The sequence below is a fragment of the Ambystoma mexicanum genome, chromosome 10 (genome assembly GCF_040938575.1).
Source record: "Ambystoma mexicanum isolate Mex_15411 chromosome 10, UKY_AmexF1_1, whole genome shotgun sequence".
In the NCBI taxonomy this organism is placed as follows: domain Eukaryota; kingdom Metazoa; phylum Chordata; class Amphibia; order Caudata; family Ambystomatidae; genus Ambystoma; species Ambystoma mexicanum.
Window position 1 is genome coordinate 928,044,064 of NC_090932.1, and position 21,011 is coordinate 928,065,074.

General features: G+C 39.3%; 1 protein-coding gene across 1 annotated transcript in view; it reads right to left on the reverse strand.

The window, feature by feature from the left end:
• Positions 1-289: 289 nt before the first annotated feature.
• The window catches only part of PIK3CA (phosphatidylinositol-4,5-bisphosphate 3-kinase catalytic subunit alpha), a 1,010,697-nt gene continuing 989,975 nt past the window's right edge, over positions 290-21,011 (reverse strand). The window contains exon 20 of the mRNA XM_069618695.1: positions 290-19,915. Within this exon, the coding sequence (XP_069474796.1) occupies positions 19,645-19,915 (271 nt within the window). The 3' untranslated portion in view covers positions 290-19,644. The remainder of the gene's footprint in view (positions 19,916-21,011) is intronic.

Below are 21,011 nucleotides of genomic sequence, written 5' to 3' on the forward strand. Positions count from 1 at the left end.
CTTAAGTGTTGACTGAATGTGTGTGATAAAAGGAGCAGTTGAGAGCGGCCCAGATATTTGGAGGGATGTACAAACAGACAGGGCCTATACAATTAAAAAAATTGCAGAATCTTTCAAAAGAACGGTTCGTCTTCTACTCAATCAGTGCAGCCAACAAGCAGAGGAGATGGGTATTGTTGGCTATAACAGTAATATACAATCCGTTACTTACAAAATAATATTCAGTATTACTTGGACATTAACAAACTGCATTCACCAGAGTAAACAAAACAAAATCTTAAAATTGAGACCAGTTTAAATAAAATGTATTTATATATAATTACACAACACTCAAAACGTGTTGAAATAAAACAAGAACAAAGTGACTTCAATGAACAATATGTGTTACAGACAGTAAAGTTCGAAGGAAAAGCACTTTTACCAGTCATCTGATGAACATGAGCTACGATCAGTGCAGTCTTCAGCCCAACTGTTCTCAGTGGAAAGGTTTAGCAAGATAGAAAATAAAATGTACAAATGCTTTTGTGTTTGTTTTTCAAACGATACTGCTGCATTAAAAAATCCTCTGTACAATAAACACATGCATCATTCGTTACCTTATCGCTTAAGCATCCTTACAAATAACACACCAAGTTTCAATCAGCATAGAAAATCAAAAGCCTTCTTAAGACCTGCAATTATCTGAGAGGAAATAATGAGGTGTTAACATGTTTGGGGTCAAACATTGTATCTGGCTAGAATTGAACCTCAGAAGTGCCTTTTCCACACTGTGGAAAAAACATCATGTTATCAATCTTTAACCCTTTTGAGAAACCACCATCTGCTTATTTCAAGAAAAGCACAGGTAAGGTAATGTAATGTTTCCTGGATTTCCGGTTCTAAAAGGAAGCCATGCAGTAGGACAGTAAGAAAAAAAATAGCTGTGAATGCAATGTACATAATTGGCTGGGATACCAATTATCTTTTACAATATCTTCCTTAGAAAAGTTAACTTTAGCAGAAAGTGTGTCTTTATAATAGCCCACTTGTATACTACACAACTATTTCTTAAAATCAGTTTTCTGGCATCTTTGGGTAACTTCTAAAGTTAAAGTCAACACATCTTCCTCTTTTTTTTTTTAAGCGAATCTGTCACACAGTTTCTTCCATTTTTAGTTGAGTGAAACAGATCAAAGCCTGACTCAGACTTTCTGGTGGCAGAAATGAAACAAGTTGCACTTAAAACTAGAGCAACAGGTAACAGATGAGTCTCTAGTGAGCTAAGCAGTGCTAATAAGAGGAACGATTAGAGGCGCAAATATTCCTATCTTCTATAACCCAAGTGGCTTAACTGGTGCTGGTAACACTTACATTTCAGTTTGTTTTTCCATACAAATGTGTTACCTTGGAAGAATCTTAGATACAATTCATAATAAGAAGTGGTCACATAATGGTAAATCAGGCCTCAAGTCAATTTCCCCAGGGTGTGTCTACAATATTGTACCTTATTTGATGCAGAACAAAATGATGATCAAGCAAAACACTATAAGCATAACAGGAAAACATAGGATGATAACAAAAAAAAGAGTGCACTGTATCAGTTCTGAACAGATGGGTTAATTTGATCTGTAATTCACTATAAACGATTTTAACATTTATACAGTCCATGCCGCACAGAAATAGCTTTATCCATTTGGGAACTGTGCTCATTTGGAAAAAATTTGCAACATCCGATTTAAATAATTTTACAAATAAAATAATTGTCCAGATCACGTTTAACAGACTATGCAAATGTTTGACCGATTGTATGCTATTTTGTGGCAAATGAGATACTTTGCAATTTCTTGCTCTAGAAAAAATGGACTCATTATACCTATCCCATAAAACTACTGAGCTAAAATGTCTCCTTCAAAAGGAGGACAAATTAAGTGCATCATGCAGTACTATTACATTCTAACAGTAGCTTATATTGTTCCCTTTGTGCTGTCCTCCTTACACAAACTCCTGTACCAGACACAATTTAAACTACTGTATTCTACTTAGGTTATCATTGATGAATGCAGTAAGGTGGGAAACGATTTGTAGGACTTTGAGGAAATTCAGAAAGTAACACGAACAAAATGAGCATTTACACAACCTTCTCAGGGGCATTTGAATTTCCCGGGACAATTCAGATTCTGCAAATAAGTATATTTCTTTAGATTTCAGTGAAATGTGTCAGTTATCAAAATAAATGCCTTTGCAACATATGAAATAAATCCTACAAGTGGAAGAGAAATGATTTGTCACAGTCCCAGTATTTTTACCACTTACAAATATTGGCCGAAGAGGTTTCCAATCTCACCATAAAACTATGTAAACTGCTTCTTGCTGTAACATTCTAAATGTTAAATTAACCTAAAGGGGTAAACATGTCTGACATTGTGATATATAATTTTCTGAAACAAATCGACAAATGTTCTTTCAATTAAAATCAGACAACAATAAAAACGAATACTACATCAGAAAAAGTAAATCACAAAGCTCCCAAACGGCTCATGATTTTATGAGGAGGTATTTTAAAAGATGTTATGGACATCAAATAACAGGCAATTAAAGTGGATTATAGAATGGTTCCAACCCTAGCCTGCGACCTGCACAAACAGCAACATAGAACAAAACAAATCCTTGTTATATTTAGGACAAACATTAATATATGTAATTAACAAGATAGACGTACTGTAAAAACCAGCAAGCTTGTGCATACATACTTTAGGGTCAAATGTCTAAGAGAACACTATATGAAAAATACAAAATAAAGTGTTTATATGCTGTGAAAACAAGCTGTAGGACCAACATTTGACGATGCTTTTGATTTGGAAGACGGATCAAAAGTTACACACAAAACTGTTGTGTTTTCCATCTGCTCCTATCCTAGTGATGTTCAGTAAGAAAACATTAGCACCGGTGTGCTTAATTGAGCTAATAAAACAGCTCACTTGCACTATGTTTCAAACATTGTTTAGGTAAAAGAAAAGTGTTTCCATTCACTATTAACTTAATTTACTACTCTTGCACTTAATTGGATCATTGGAATTTCACACAATGGAACACATCGAGCAACATTACACTGTACAACATTAACTGTTTGGAAGAGGTGTTTGAGTGGTGACTTGTGAAAAGACACAGTACCTACTCTTCCACAGTCTCACTACATACGTGAATGACCTCTGATGGAAGTTGATAGCACATGGTGACCGAGTGTCTTTGAGGGTGAAGATATTAAGGTTGTATGATGTAACAGTTGAGGTCTACACTTGAGGAGCTTGCGGAGTTCTGAATCTTGAAATCTGTTAGTAAGAAATTAATTTCTGCTGCTGTCTCATGAACCTTGCAATTCCATTAACTGTAAATCAGGAATGGTAGTGGAACAAAACTGATTTTATGTTGGCAGAATTTCAGCACAATTCACTGCACCCTGCCAGACGGCCTGAATTGTGGAGTAGGGAAGCTAGATCACCAAAACGCAGCTAAAATTCTATTGCTGATGAATCAAGTTACCTTGAGGCTGTGCGATATTAATCCCCACTAAAGGACTACTCACCAATGTCAATCAATCCAATTAAATAAGGCTTGCTACTGCTTTCAGAGCAGTCACATTCATTAGCAAAAATCAGAGGCTGAAAAATGAATAGTGTCTCTAGCTTAAGAGTAATAGGGAATCAAGATTTTCGATATTTGCCAGCCTTTTGATTTTGCTTATGAGGAATATATCTCCACTCATACACACTACCATATTAACAGCGTTTATTGCAAGTGCTGGACTCTGGGCACATTGTACAACATTATAGGTTTGATGAACTGTTCTTTTCAACTGCAAGCTAACAATATAATTAATGAAATTTGAGTTTTTGACATGTGAAAGTTACCACATGTTTGGAAAGTTCAAAAGAAAGTAAAAACCAAAGGAATCCTAGTCTTACAAAATGTCCAAGAGATAATATGGTTACCACAAACTAAGCAACTCTGTCTTGTCTCTGGAGGAGAGCTCAGGGGCAACGTGCTCGCTTTGGAAGCAAGACACAGAGCAACACTCGCTTGATCCCTGGGTCCGCGCTTAGAAACCTCTGGGTATTAAGCGCTTTATAAATATCATAATTGAGACCGTTTTTTACCAATTCCAAACTCATAAGGTTCATAATGCCTGGTCCTTTGATACCATTGTACTATTGTAAGTTCTTTAGCTCTATACATGAACCAAAGTAGACTAACCCCAATTATGAGCAAATCAAGATTCATTGCACTTTTGTGGTTTCAAACAGGTGTTGTCTGGTATGGACCGTCCAGCGTTTTTCTACATAATACAATTTCTGCTAAATGTAAATGCCATAGCTGATGTTTTCGAATCCTGAGTGTGTAACAACCTGCAAATGTCGAGGTAGTGGAGAATGAGGAGGTAGAACACTAATCACCCATATGTGGTAAAGGGTGTGATGTGAAGCATTAGGTTGACCGGAGAGCGAGAATTTGCCCTCATCACAGCAGAACATAAGATTCAAAACAGTTGATGTTTTTAATGATCCTAGAGCAAATAAGTATAGTGTATTCAGTAAAGACACATACAAAAACAAACCTCATTATATTTAACCGATAGTTTTGTCTAGTCAAGTGTTAAAATGACTGCTTTTCAAAAGTATACATCGATTGAATGGCAAAATACTTATGTCCAAGAAAGTGTTTCCTGCAATACTCAATCAAACCTTACAATTGTCCCATCCCCTTTCACAATCCATAAACATGTACCAGTTTAATTTATTTTGCTTTGGAAAAAGATTACTATGGAATACCATATACCATAACAAAATGCATAACATCAGTTTATATGTTTCTGAATTGCCAATGTTCAGATGTATTTTGCTAGAACACATTTCATAATGCTGCAGGATTTTCGCATGGCTCAGTAGTGGTACATTATGTATTGCCAAGGAGACAGAGGTACAATCTCATTTGTTCAAATTAGTGGTTTTGGGAGATGCCACTAGGCAACCTGTGCAGTCTGGTGAAAACGCACAGACCAATAAGGATGGCAAAAAGGCCCCAACATACAGCAGCCTTGGAACCGCTATTAAAGAAGTCTTGGAACATTGTCACATATCTGCAAGTGAACAGATGTCAACCACTGGAGCAATCTTCAGTGTTGTGGTGGTGACAATGTGCCAAGTTATAGAAGATTCGCAGCCAGACAAAACATGAACACCTACAACTATGTTGATGTTGCAATAATGATACAATTAAGCTGTATGTGTGTGTAATATAACAAGTATTTGCAGACTAAGTCATTTAGCTGACGGTAAGGGTAATCTGTTCACTTTAGCAAATACTGATGAAAACCACTGACATGTCAGCTATGTGTGTGTTTATTTGTAGATCTCTATATACACACAAGTTTTGCAGCTGGGGTGGGTAAAATGCCTGGAGAAGGTACAAGTATTAGATCAAGGTCACATCCAACATCTTTCGTTATTCACATTTTGATTAATATTTACAGTTCGATAATCAGACAAACAATTAAGTCTGTTGAAATGTGTTCACTTTAGAAAATGCTGGTTGAACCTTGAATGGTCAAAAAAGTGGAAGTTACCCAGATGTAACATTGGTTTTACAGTGTGGTAACATTCTGTAGTCTCAAATGGAATTCCAGAAAATGGTTAGGAAATGTGTCACTTTAACCTTGTGATTGTATAGGCTGAAAAACTCAAGTTATGAGTCAGCCCACATTAAGTATCCGTCATTAATATGGCCCGATTTTAGATCATTGTTTGCAGTTGGAAAACACAACACTATAACCATGCACCTTCCCACTCAGGGCCAAGTGCAACTTGGGAGACAATACCCACACTATAGAAAATATGCGTTAAGTGCCATAGCTTTCATTGCCTAGAATGGGACTTTCTCCAAAGTCACATTTTTTATAGTTAGAAGGGCCCACACAAATGCTGTATAAGGAGGTGGGGCCCTCCTCGAAGTGAGGCTGCATACATAACTGTCCACAGAAATTAGGCACATACTTCCACATTACATTTCAGCAAACGGAATGCTTCATAAGAGTTGTAGTGGCTGCCATGCCGCATGTGGAATAATCCCTTTAATGATGCCAAATTCCCACACATTAATATCAAACACATTACACAAGCTGCCTGGAGATAGATTCTTATGCTACTTAAATGGAAAAGGAGCGAGCACCGAGTGATCATACTTTGCCATTGCGTGAACATGTTCGATAAACCTGGGCCAAGAAGCCAGCAATGCTGCTCTGAAACCAAATCCTGCAAAATAACCCTCTTAGGACAAAATGAGCTGTAAAACCTTTTGGGATAGGATTCTGTTCAATGTAATAGCATAATGCAAGGCACACATATGAACTCAATACCGTTTTGTTTGAGTTAGACCATCCCCCTTTGGATTCATCTGAGTGAGATATAATATATGAAACTAGCGGTCCCTGGCCACGTGTTGCTTTGGCTCAGTCTGGTTAAATGGAAAAGAAAGAAAAGAGAAAGCGCACATTTCTAATATGTTTAATTTCACAATGCTTGTGGGTAGTTTTTAATGGCTCTGGTGGTTCTCCAAGTTCAGGCAGTTTAATTTTCCTGGCGGCGCAACACATTCCTTTCGTTTCTCCATTAAATTTCAGAGCCTTGCAATAAGGACACACTTCAGTCATGGTGCCGATGAGAACATGCCGGCTCAAACTATAATCATCAGCTGGGTTGTACCGGAATGCAAGGTGATTGTAATCACGTGATTGCTGAGCACGGAGTCGTGTTTGATGGTGATCTGCTGTTTCTCGTTGACCTCTTTCAGCCACTCTCAACCTTTTGCGTTCATTCTGTTGAGAACAAAGCAGATCTGAAGCTGCAGAACGGATCGCCGTGCTCTCAACCGTGCACCCTGAAGTCTGGCTGCACTTTGCACTGCTGCTTCCTCGGCACGTATTTGAGCTATTCTAAATAGCAAACATTGAAATGGAATCGTAAAGTATTTAGTATAGCGCGTGTTGCTTTTACATCCAACAGATGGCGCTGTTTTTCTGAAAAAGCATGCTTTTACCTGTCACAGGTATGACATCTAGGTATAGGAGGTATATAAAACACGAGCCTATTCAAATGCAACGTTGTGTCAAAATTTCAAAGCAATTGGTAAAGAACCTTCAGAGATTTAAGATTTTGAACATATATATATGTTGATCAAAACGAGAACGGCTAAAATGGGAAAACAAAAGACAATTTCCCCAATATTCTGGCACATATGTTGAAAAAGACATCTTTTAGTAAAAGTTTAAGAAACTGATGCATGTTAGCATCTATAAAGATCAACCATTCATCTGGCATGACAACTGCTGAAAACCCTTAACTGTATCTACATCTAGGCCATCTTTAGGCAGAGTAAGAATAAAATAGAAAACTGTAGAATTAGGATATTATTTCTGGTCAACCAACGATAATATCCACAGCTCTGAAATGCACCAATAATCATAAAAATGTCCTAAAAGCCAAGCACTCAGTGGGAGGCTATTCCAGATGGGGGGAGTGACTGCTTCTACCGTGAGACGTCATGGTGAGAGAAGTCTCAATCAAGAACCGGAAGTGAGAGTCCACAATCTTCTTGATCTTGGGGACAAGAGAGGAAAGTGTTAATGAAAAGACTCCTTAAATAGCAACTTTAAATGGAAATAACGGTTCAATAGCTCAGCTGCAGTAGTTTCAGTATTTTAAATCATCTGCCAATATGTGGTCTGGAATTAATAATAGGAACGTGACCCACCAGTGGTTTAGCCATCCTCTTTGCACTCCTACACAAAAGTATGAATTCATTAGGAGATATGAAAGGCGCGACGAATGAATGAAAAAAAAAATGGTAGATGTGCCTAGCGTAGTAGCACCACTAAGGTCAAACAGGCGTTCCATCCCATTTGGGTTAGGAAGTCTTAGTGTAGTACAGGGCTATGTCAAATTAAAAGGAGTCTTCCCTTTGGATACCTTGCATCCGTTGGAGATCATTCACTTAATTCTGGAGTAAATGAATGGAAGAGCTGTCTAAAAGAGACTGTAGTTTTAAGGCTCTTTTAAATACGCCAAGTAGGTCACCAATACTAGTTTTGATGGCATGATCAGATTTAAAGGTCACCCCTACGCCCCAAAGGAAGCAGAACTGGAAAAGGTTTAAAGTCAATGCATAGCAAAGTCTGTGTCATAAAAGCCTGTTGAAGTTGATGTTGTGAGAGCTATGGAAGGGAATGCTCTTCAGAAGGAATTTGCACAAGCAAGGGCAGACATGAATAGTCTCTTTACTGAGATTTGCTGATTTGGCAACTACCAGAGAAGTTGATTTTTGCCCAATGACCGAATTAAAAACTGATATTCTAGCTCTTTCAAATTATGGAGTCTTGGGTGCAGTGTTTTCAGCAGAAATTAACATTAACTGTAGTGCATGCCCATAGAATAGAGGTAGTCTTCTGGACCCAATAGGGGGTTAGTGGTGGAAGAAAGGAACCATGGTATAATGGAAAGGAACTTTAAGTGGGAACCTGGTTGAATTAGATACGTGGCTTGCATTTCAAATGAAAACGGTTTGCTACTGCCATAGATCTAAATGCCCCCGCCAGACTTCAAAGTGCAGCTGATTCCAACAGTCTGGAATTAGGGGACTCTGGAGCCTGCTTTCTGGAGAATACAAGTGTTCATCTTGTTTTTTACAGTGTTCATTTTGGACTGTGCTCTGTTTTATCTGCTTCTTAAACAAAGGGGGCAAAGATCTTGAAAGAGTTTGCCCTTCTGCTGCTGCAAATTCTTGTTGCTGCATGTGGAAAACAGTGCAGGCATGTCCCCTGCCTGTCTGTAGTAGCAGTCTTTCTTAAGAGCACACTGCAAAGCCTAAAAATAGTCCTTTTCAGAACTCAGAGGGTTTTGGGTGCATTGCAAAGAGAATAAACAATCTTGAATGTTGCTATTAATTTGAAACTGTGAGTCTAGTGTTACCGAACTCCAAACTTTCAAGTAAAACAATTTGGATATTTAGGGGCCAAAAACAATCCCCAAGTACAGAATTTGGCACAAAGGTGGCCTGGCCGCCTTGGTGGAGGGAGGTGCCACCCCGATATTTAAATTGGCCTTTGTAGCCACGATAATGGCACACTATTTTGATATTAAGATGGAATCACTCTTAGTTACGCCTGTCACTCTCGGTTTCAATCACATGTCACATTTTGATTGTCACCCTCGCTCAGACTATCTTTGTTGAGTTGTTTTGTTGACTTGACCGCAAGCTTGCAGGCGCAATATACCAGCTTACTAGTGGTTGGAGATTTTTATTTTAAACCTAATGACCCTGCAGATCGATCGGCTAATCGTTTTATTACTGCCATGGCTGATTTAGGTCTTATACAGCATGTGACCAAATCAACTCACCAGTTAGGAAACATGTTGGACCTTTCTTCTGCCTTCTGTGTTATGTGGTCCGATCATTTTATTATCCTATTTGCTATTGAATTTGAGTTTAATTCATCGGAATCCTTTACTTATAGCGCTCTAAAGTGAAATTTGCAAATCTATTAATAGCGCTGTAATTCCATCCCACATAAACTAACTATGTACTCCTTCTCAAACCTCTTATCTTTAAACTCTTGCACAGATTTTTACTGTCACAGCTGACTCTCTGGCCCCACTGAAAAATATTAAAATTCGTGGTCGGCCATCAGAGCCACGGTTTAATGAGGACTTAAGCGTAAGCAAGCGGAGCATAAATGGCAATCCTTTTATTGAGCTGCTGATAAAGTGGTGCTGTGTCAAGTCGCACCCATTGATTATTGTAACTCTCTGTGTTTAGCTCAGCCAGGGTATTTAATTAACTGACTCCAAAATTGACAGAACAATGTGTGTATAGCACCCAATTTTGCATTCCATCTCCCATTTTCCCTGTTCTTTGCACTCGCTACCTGTGGCTAAATGGAGTCAATTCAAATCCCTGTGCATACTACATCGAGCTTTTTTCAATTTGAGAGCAGAATATTTGCAACTCAAATTCCTTCCCTATGTTCCTCAGTTATCTTTAAGCACACAAGATGCTTATCTTGTCCAGCTCCCCCATTTTAAATACTCTCAGGTAGGAGGTTGCGCCTTGCCCTGCTGAATTCTGGAATGCTCTCCCACGGGCTCTTCTTGCAACTGAGAACCACTTGCTTTTTCGTCGGTCATTAAAAACTCTTTTAGGACTGCTTCTGAGTTTTTGGTTCTTTGTCTATCTGTTCTGAATTCTGGTCTGCTGTTCGGACTTTTCCAGCGCCATGATGCCTTTGGAAGCTTTAAACTTCAGGACATCTCCCTGAATATGTTGAGAGGCAAAATGCATGAGCAAATTGGTGAAATATTGTTGCGAATATGCCTTATGTTGGGGCTAAAATAAAACATGAACATCTGAAAAGTATTCCATATCGAGTATATACATTTTGTTGAAGCTTTCAATATTGGATGAAAATAAATGCTACAATGTTATTTTAGGGGATCCTTTAACAGTACATCTTCAAAGACATTGTACAAAATATACATGAGACCTTTGACATACAGAGTTAGGAATAAAATACTCTATATTTTAAAGGTAATCAAATATGGTTAATGTCAGAGTCTGGGAAGAAAGAGTTGGAGATCTTTTCTAAAGGACAGGATGTAGCCTTTGTTTGAACCCAGAATTGCCATGTTCCAACACTGAAATGTAATTTGAAACATTATACTTTATGACTAAAAGTGAATTGAAATTGATAGAAATGTATTAAAATACTGAAATAAATGACTACATTGAATTACCAACACATGAATGAACCCCAGTACCTTTTTGTATTGTAACCTTTCTCTATTGTATACAGAGGTAGTCGCATGCAAGGGGTACCTTCACTGGACCATAATGCCTTTTACAAATGTATAAACTTTGAACATTAAAGAACCATTCCTCAAATACACAGATTACTTGGTGTTGACTCAGCAAGAGGGCATCACTTCTACAGAGTTGCTTTTCCTGGAACAATGAAGTGTTGACCCAGATGACTAAAAATAACCCTGGAAAAAGAATGAATATGTAAAATGAAGATGTAAAAACGACTTTACTGAAAATAACTAAGGTAAACATGAAGAAAGCAAAACCATCCCAACTAAAAACCCATAAAATAAGTCAAAACAAGAAAGAAAAGACTCCTGGCTGGAATATGTATGATTCAGAGCAGCTGAGGAGAGCAGAGGAAGGTTGAAAGAGAGTATGGGGCTCCCCCTCCATTTGTAAAGTAAATATTAAAAGATCAAAAAAGTTCAAGTAAGGGTGTGATGGGCACAGCTATGGGTGATATGGGGGATTCCCTTGGTACTACAAAATGCATTTTTAAAAGTAATCTTTGCCCATTATTTCTAAATGAAGACAAAATGTAAATAGATTTAATGTTTGCTTTCTTTAGTTAAAATGTCTTTATTTTGCTCTTTAAATTACTTTCAATGTAAAAGGAGATACTTTTTCTTCTATTATTACTGTTTCATTTTCAATCAAAGATAAGAACGGTTGACCCAACTCCTCTCTCGCAGAGGATAATACACACCACCTTTCTTCAATCGGTTGACCCAACTCCTCTCTCGCAGAGGATAACACACACCACCTTTCTTCAATCTAGTGCAGCTGGTGAATGGGTCTACATTTCACTAGCACAATCACATCCTCCATCCCTTAATAAGGAAAGGCAGTACTTTAATATACACTATAGTTATTCACAAACAGCATTCCTAAACGTTCTGATGTATTAACCAAATTAATAAATAGCTCAAAATCTGAACGTCAATTTGTTCAATAATAAATGTAATTATGAGCCCCTCGTCATATCTGTAAATTATGCTTCCAATTTTATGTAAGAGCAATAAATCACATTTCAGATGCATTCCGTTTTCAGTCTGAAGTCGCATATATACAGGTTCTGGTTTTGAGGGATCAGAAAGCCGAATCGGATGACGATTCATTTTGAAAATAAAATATCTTGCGATATGCACTCAGTATTTGTGGCGGGTTCTACACTGCGGGATGGGCGTTTTTGAGGCTTTGTGAAAATTGCGTTAGCAGTGAAGATGCTGAGAGGAAAAAGGGAAAGCAATCCAGGTGCTGGCTACGAACATGGATGTCTATAGAAATGATTGTTTGTGGTTGGGGAGGAACCAAAGAACCAGTGCGAGCATCAACGTAAAGGAAAAGATTAGGTGCATATCAGTATTTGTTTATATTTTTCAAATACAAATGACATCAAACGGACTTTTGATGTACTTTAAATGGACTTTTCTGTGAGGGGAGGAACATGGCACACAAGTGATTGTCATGAGGAAGCCAAGAGAAAATTCAGCTTGTGTGCACAATTATTCAATACAATTACTCTACATTGTAAGAAAACACGTGAGTGATGTTTTTTGTATAGCCCGAAGTGAAATGAATCCCTTCTTGGAGAGACCACTGTTGGCGTTTGATGAAATAAAGGCACAATGAGGCTGGAATTTGCCCATGATCATGTTATCTGGTCAAGTGAGAATACTGGGATTTCAGCACAGTTTTCTGGTTCCACTAGAAAATATTTTTTCTATTCCATTTTAGTATTACAGCATTAAACCTCGCTTTCTTTTTGTACCGTTCGTCTTTCAACATCTAAACCTAGTTGTAGTAATCTGTATTTCTTAATATATGATTTTGCAAGCTTTAACAAAACAGTAACACCCCTTGTGAAAAGGGCCTTCTCTCAGGTTGCATGTTGAAGATCAGTCTTGTGCACCTGGGCACAGTCTGAGTAGCTGAGAGGAAATATTTCAAGACAGAACGACAAGCACCTGCCCAATTCATGTCTGTACGGTGCTGCTCTTGATAACACTATTATGTTATCAAGATCATTTTGTTCAAACAGGAGATTAAATCCTTTCATATGGAGAAGCTACATTGCCAAGGAAAAGTCCCTGTAAGACATGTGTATTTCTGCTGGCAAGTTGGTAATGGAATAAAACCGAAAGGAGAGAGCTAATGGACTTCTATCCCCATTTAGCATTCACATACAGGTATGTGTACCTGTGGTAGCCATAGGGAGTGGGGTGAGAGGGCAAGGGAGGTGTGCATTTTATGCATTGTTGATCAGTTAAGATCTACGTGTTTTCTCGCCAAATGCATTTCTGCTGGAAAAGTTAACATGAAATTGTGCTTTTTAGTGTACACATTCCTCTCGCTTCTAGGTGGGCGTTTCCTGCTTCTCCTCCTACCTACATACCCTTGTTAGACATTTACTTCATGCCTTTCTGTACCTAACCCCGTTCCATCCTTCTATTTTAATATTAAAATCTAACTTCCCAACTTTTATTTTATGATCGAATAGTAAGTGTTGTTAGTTTTGATTATTCACATTGTTACTGGTTTATGTATTCTTTCACCTCATTAAGGCAATGTTTGTTAGACTAGCATGATGTGATAGCTTGTGATGTCATATTATGCGCCAGATTGCTGCACGGATTACATTTAAATCCCTCTGCATCATCCACAAGGATGATCTGGTCCTGGGACCTCAGTATCTTCAGCTTTATCTTACTAAATACTCTCCATCTAGACCACTACGTTCCTGTGGCACCAACTCTTTGTGTTTAAAGTGTTTCGCTAAACAGAGGGTAGGTGGTCGATAGTTTTCCTCGGCTGACTCTCTCCTATGAACAGCCTCCCCCTCCCTCTGCGCCATGAGCAGGACTTTCTTAAATTCCAGAAGTTCCTCAGACTTTCCTCTTTACCTCCTTCCCTCCTCTGCTAATCCCACAGTTGCTATGTGATTGGTGTTGGGGGCCCTTCTGCATCCTCGGGGCCTGTGACCTCCCACACCCAATCGCCTCATCTCTGGTCTACCCTCGGCACGTGTCTTGACACAGCCCCCGCCCTGGAGGCTCACACTTACAACTAACATGGCTCGAGGCCGTGTAGCACTCAACATTCCAAGCACTTCATCAGTGGCAAACCATGAGCTCGGACTCCCCAGCACTTACCTCCTCTGCCCTCTTCCTTGCTGCACTTGGACGTTCTGAATACTAACAAGGCATAGTAGGTTCGTTCTTTTCTCCCTCCACTGCTTGAAATATTGTGTTTGTAATATGTTTCACCCCCTTGTTCCCTCCCCTCGCCCTATGGGCGCTTTGAAACAGTATTTTACTTGCTGTATAAGCGCCTAACAAACCAACAATAAATAAATATCATGTTTTGTTAAGTTATTTCACATTAATGTCAGGTTGCTTTGTACAAGGCCAACAAGGTCTGTGCAGCAGAAAGGTAAACAGTGCCACTCCATAAGAGCCAAATAAATTATACACTTTAGCAGTATTCAATTCATAAAAAGGGCCAGAACTCAAAGTATACATGCAAAGGAAGGCTGGTAAGCCAACTATACACCCCTGCTGAAACCAACATTCCCTTGCTGTCTCTTTACATGGCAAAGTCACAGCACCCAGGTTTAAAAATGTAGACGAGGCTGAATGTTGCAGATTAACTAACAGAAGAGTCCAGTCTAAGCCCACGAGGATTTCAGGCTTCCACACTAATATTACCATCCCCATAAAGCTCCTAGCAGTCTTGGGAATTTCTTTTGAAATTCCAGGCACCCTGTACTGTTGTGACCTAGGGAATAAATGCATAAGTTGAAAACACCCAGGCAGTGCACAAAGGCCTAAAACCTGTGCCAAAGCCATACTGTTATCACAAGAACATTTTTACTAAGGGGGACATCCTGTCACTGCATACAGGCCATATAGCGGACATTGCCACCCTAGTGTGTGCTCCTTAAATAAATGTTTCCTTATACTTAGCGAGCCTGCCATGCATTACTTGACAACCTTCCAAGCGGATTTCTCTCACAGTGAAATAGGAAACGCCACCTTTCCACCACTACACGTGCAGACCCCAGCACATTGCTATGGAATGATGGCACTCTCATCAACAGTCTCCATCCCATCTTCTCTTTTGTGAAAACACAAAGTCAAATTTAAGCTCTGGCAGCCCAGATTTTTCTTTCTGGGCCCTGGCAGGTTACAGTTATACCTTGCCAACAATCAAACCTTCATACTTCAGGGTTGTGCTGCATGGAGCACATCTAATCCACCATTGAACCTATCAATTTCAGTACTTGAAAGTACAAGGTACTTCTTTATTGGGTTATACTTTCGGAATGGTTTCAGAGAGCCCTTTTCCTGATCAGTTGTATGTAGTTCTCTTTCTGCAGTGACCCAAATCGAATTAAAACCATCCAAAATTACATTCTTTCAATCGCTCATGCTTGCTTAAAATGTGCTCCCTTTTCACCTCTCCTCCTCCGCAGACCAAGGCCTGGAGACCTCTGGCCGGGGCACAATGCATCACACTTCAGACAAGCCACAGCGCTGCAAGAGCACTACAGTGTGGACGAATGCAGTATAAAAGCTGAGTAACAATAATGCAACCGCTTACACCTTATATAGGCACATCCACATAAACTGTTTCACGTGCAAGCCGGATTGTGGTAGGGGCAGCAGGAAGATTTTTTCACACGGGTCCCACCCCAAAATTCAAAGATTCCTTACCTAAATGATGACATGTAAAAGCCTAACACTATAGCCCGTACTTTGCCTTTTGGCTCATCCTTTCCTTATGCTACATTTACCTTCACATTTTCCCCATATTTCTCTCTGTGGAAAAACGGTCTTCTACAGCTCCTTCTATGTTTTTTGTATAATGTGCAATTTAAAAAGGAAAAAACGATATACATAACATTGCCGTCTTATTTTCTGATAAGAAAAGCAACAATGTAGTGAAATAATGATTGCTGCTTCAGACATGTATAATGTGAGCATCTACAATATCCAGAATTAGGATTGCACAGGGATTTATCTTGGCATTTCAGAATTATACAAGGACAAGTTATTTTTTTAATATTAGCGATGTATTGTGATATGTCCTCTTGTGCAAGAGATCAAAAACAAAATTACCATGTTATTTTTGTGAGGAAACAACCAGTTTACGTGGACAGATGCAGTTGACTGCAAACCTACATTGCTGCACTTGCACCTACTTCCAAGATTTGTTTTTGATTTGGAGCATCATCCAGTGATGTGGGAGGTGCCACAAAATATGTATCTGCATTTCCCAAATAGGCAGGCAACATATATATACATATATATATATATTTTTCACATGAAAGTTTAGGTAGAAGGTGTTATGGGGTTAATTTATGTGCGCCAAAACACGTTCGCTATTGTTTGCTTATTGCTTTCTGTCACACTTTGCTGGGTACGCATTTTGCAATGGAAAAAATTGTTTTAGATCGTAGATTTCGGTACACTTAGGATGTTATGGGCGTTGGGCTAAATATGGCATATCGAGCGAGATGGATTTCCGTGGACTCAACAATAAAAATGCAAAACAGGGATTCAGAAGTCTAAGCTCAGAAGATTTCCCAGAAATCATGCTCCGTTGGCTCTCTGGAAAGGGGAAACTAACGCTAAATGCAAATCGAAGATCCTGATCAAATGGTGTAAAGTAGGATACAACGTTCCGCCTTTCACATGCTTAAAGAGTCCTTTAAGTAGTTGCACACAGAGCCTGGATGCTAGACTTCAGCTTGCGCCACTCCTTTTGGTCAGGGCCATTGCTATAAATAAGGCTATTAGATACAGCTGCCTAGGGCGCCAACAAGAGTGACTATAGGGAGCACAATTTTGGCCCTAAAAGCATTACATCTGACCTGTTTCTTTAAACCACTGCTTTTCTGTCTGCCATGCTATGCTGTTACAGAAGGACCATGTGCAAGCAAATCTGGCTTGGTCCCACCTGAAAAGGCGGTGCCTAGTGAGACCCGCTAATTTGCTATTCCTTTCTGCGTGCGACAAGTGTTCATTTTTCATATTAGCAGATATAGCCTGCCCCACATCATTATCAAATATTGAGCAGTTATAAAATGCAATCCCGCATATTACCTTTAGCTTTTAGAATGTATTTGTTCCTAAGAGCATAACAAAAATACCATAGGTATAACTGCAATTGTCACTTATCACCAGAGCACTACAGGGTCACAGCTTACACCCATATGCCAAGCAAAACCGGTTCTATGTGCTTTTGCCAACAGGAGTTTTTTCAATGGAATATTTCCTGAAAAAAGTCCATCAAAAAACAGTCAGCAAAACAACACGATACCGCATAACCGGGTTACAGCCATCCAACAATGCAACATTCTGTAGTTCAGAAATTATCTGCAGGCCAGCGAAACTGTAGAATTTTTCAGCCATGTTACGCGAATGAAGAGGATCCATCGGTTCACATTCATGGTGCTAAAATAATTATACACGTTACACTCTCACAGCCAGTCATGGAAGAGCTCCCATCCATTTAAAATACTAATTGTCTTTTAATCTTAACCAAAAGAAATCACCCAACGGCTCCTGGCTTTGTAAGATCTAATTTTGGCAGGAGAACTCCAACTGGAAGAGCATCACAGCTATGGAAAGTGAAGTCCTCTGCATTCTAAAAAATCTGGTGTGATCTACTAGTAATCCATAGATATTCGCTCTATGCTGTTTAAGTTGGCTTAGTTTGGATAACCCTTATTTTTAGTGCTGTGTAATAACTATAAATCACATTGGAATCAGCTCCTTCAAATTCCACAAACGGAAAGCTTTGGCTACCTTAAAGTGCGCTCAACCCGTAGGATATTGTTACATCGAATGACACTGAAAATTGTTCTTTATCAATGGGACATTTGAGTGACAAACCACAATTTATGACAGACATGCAAAACGCAAGCCACTTTGGAGTAGTGTTGGCCACTGTTAGTTTAAAGTGCTCATGGTTAGGCATCTGAACTGTGTGGCTGAATGATAAAACAAAGGGTTTTAAACAAATGTGCTTTTTGTCTTTTCTTTAACCCAAGTCCAAGAATTGATTACAAGACATGCCATAAAGTGAGCAGCTCTTGCTAAGTGCCATCAACTCATGTGGACCATCTCCCACAACCACTGAAAAGCTTAGAGGAGAGTATAAAAAGAAAGCTTCTTTGAGAGAACTAGCACCAGTATCTTTTGAGAGCACTAGGACACAGTCAAACCAGTTATGATTCACAGACCCAATCATAACTGAGTGAAATGGTCCAAGAATATGCTAAAGGGAAAATAAGTCGGAGAAACAATTACAAGGCAAATTTAGTTCTCAAGGAATACTTAAGAACCATCCTCTACAATTATTTACATAACACCCAATTGCAGACATCGAACACCTTTTTTCAGTGGTCGAAGAGGGCGGTAGCGGTTGGGAGCGGTGCTCCTCTCCTTTTTTAAATTGAGTTTTACTGTTCCTATACTTTCATTTTCAAAGGAAACCGTTCCAGAACGGTTTAGTTTTAAAATAAAAGTGTAGTAAGAAGTTGAAACTTGCACTTCAGTGCAGTGCAGTGAACATTCCGTTAAACAGCAGGTGCGTTGTTTGGGGGTTTGCATTGCACGTGGGAGGGGGCACGGCGATGGGGTTTGTGTGGAGCGGGGCCATCCCAGAAGGGGACATAGTTCCACTACTTCTTTTTGCACACTTCGACCACTGCCTTTTTTTGCCCCAGAATTGAAGCACAAAGGTAGCAGCATTGATAAGCATACATCTACCCACCTATGTGTGTTTTTCAAAGTACCAATCTCACTCGTGAAAATAGCCTTTGATGCCACACTTCACACCCACCTTTTGTTAGGTTGTAGGTCATTTGAGCCAACAAAGCGAGATAACATGAAAAAGTAAACTACGAAAGGAACATCAGTGTATCCTGCTGCAAAAAAGCCATGTTGCTTCTGTTTCCTTACATCCAAGTCCTACATTCTAGACCAAAGAAAATGAACAAGACTTTTCCTGGTCTGAGTGTTTCTTAGTAAAGCTTAGTAAAAAGGTGATCATAAAAAAGCTACCAAGTAAACACCTGGCAAGGACTATCGATTAATAGCTCTCCAAACTGCTAGCATGACGTTTTCAAAGATAAGGTTCCTGTCTTCCAAAGCACTTCCAGGCAGATTAGATTAAAACAGACGATCCACCATCACTTCTAAATGCAAGAAGTCTTCAGTGTTAAGCAACAGAAAAGTGCCAGGGGAAGAAGATAGAGCTTGCTTGATCTCAGTCACGACATTTTCAAATGCATTGGGCCAGACTGCACTTATAGTATATAAAATCGGTGTTGTCACAAAGAAAAAACATGGGCTTAAAAAAAGAAAAATATATATATTTATAAATATTTCATCATCCTTTCGGACACTTCTCATTTTATAAATGGACTTTTACCATGATAATGGATTTTATACACATAATTCGAAGTTAGCCTTTCATGTGGGGCTTAAGGCAGAACATATGAAACTGTGCAGAAGACTAAGGCAGTCTCGTCTTTCACCATTGTAGTGTTTTCAGAAACCCTGTTCATGTTTTCATGATTTTGTTGCTACAATTGTCTGTATGTTTTTGCTCTGCTACGGTTGCGACCTTTATGCTGTTCGCCATTTGTGCAATTCCTATGCAGCGAGTCTTTGCCTCTCTGGTTTAACAGTGCAGCTTACCACCCAAAAACGGGTGAAAAGTTTCTCAGATTCTTCCGCTCTCGTTTCAGTTCAAAGCGTGTTGTTTTATTGTATGGAAGATCCAGTCCATTTTTGTTGTCCAACCACCATGATGAGCATCATTCATCTGCTTCATAAAATAGTCCAATGCTTCCTGCTCCGTTTTGTCCAAAGCAAGTGTCTTTCGTATATATGCAATGTCATCAAATGATTGTAGTTCAGGCATTCCCGACCCAAGCATCATGGAGAAGAGATTGATGAAAACATTAGCATGCTGGCGTATTGCTAGGTAGGCTTTGTAGCACATTTCTTGAAACCTGAAAATAGAGAAACCACAATATAAACATTTGTTAAGCAATGGCTGTGCTAAACGAAGCTAAAATAGCCTTCTAAAGTGTGCACCACCTAAGCAGCCTCAGGGGTGATACTGTCAGATATCTAAATGGATAACGGAAAATAGGACAAGCAAGAAAAACATATCTGTTATCGGTTTTCATCTCCTTCGCAATACCTCGGTGGTGGGGTAAAGGAGTAGAGTAGAAACTTTGTGGGTACGGTGTCTGACTATTTAAAGACCCTTTTCTTAAATCTTCTGTTTATCAAAATGTATATACCAGTGTTCCTGCTTTGCTTACATTAGCAACCACTACTGCTTGCCCTCATTTACGTTTTTTCAACCAACCTCTTGGACAATCTAAAGAAACAAAAAAACTTAAGGACTTGGAAGACATTTTTTCTGTAATACTACACACCTTCACAGAGACGACCTTCTCGTGCACCTTTGTTAAATTCATAAAGAAGAAGAAGGGAAGTGGGGTTGGGAGGGAGGGGAGAAAAAAACAAAGTACCTCCGTCCCCCACACGGCTGGAGGCTGCCGTCATCCCCCACCGGGGACAAAGGAGGCAGAAGGTAAATTGGTTGGGGAGGTCAGGGAGGAAAAAACAAAAAAAGCCTTAACCTAGTCCTCGGCGGGGGCGAATCCAGCCTCTCAGCAGTGGGGAGGCTCAGAGCGGGGATGGCCCCGCTTCGAGCCTCCTCATTGGCTGAGGGGCTGCCACGCCCCCTGGCGGGTACAATGGCCGTGGAATCCCTGCCAAGGGATTCCCGTCAAGGGTAATGCCTTGTTGAGGGCCAATCAGAATGGTTGTTTCATTCTGATTGCACCCTCACCGGGTACTAATTAAATATATGAAAGTTTTCTCGTCAGTCTTTATTCAGTAAACCACTTATTGCATGTGTGTGAATTCCAAACTTTGAATATTCAACAGTTAACACATGACAATTTAATAAACAAATACCTTTTCTAAGAAGATGCTGAAGAAGGCCCTTAAAGAGTGAAACATGTGAAGACCATACTTTCATTAGTTTTAATTTAAATGAACTCCAGAGTTTAGTTTATGTTTCGTGAAAAT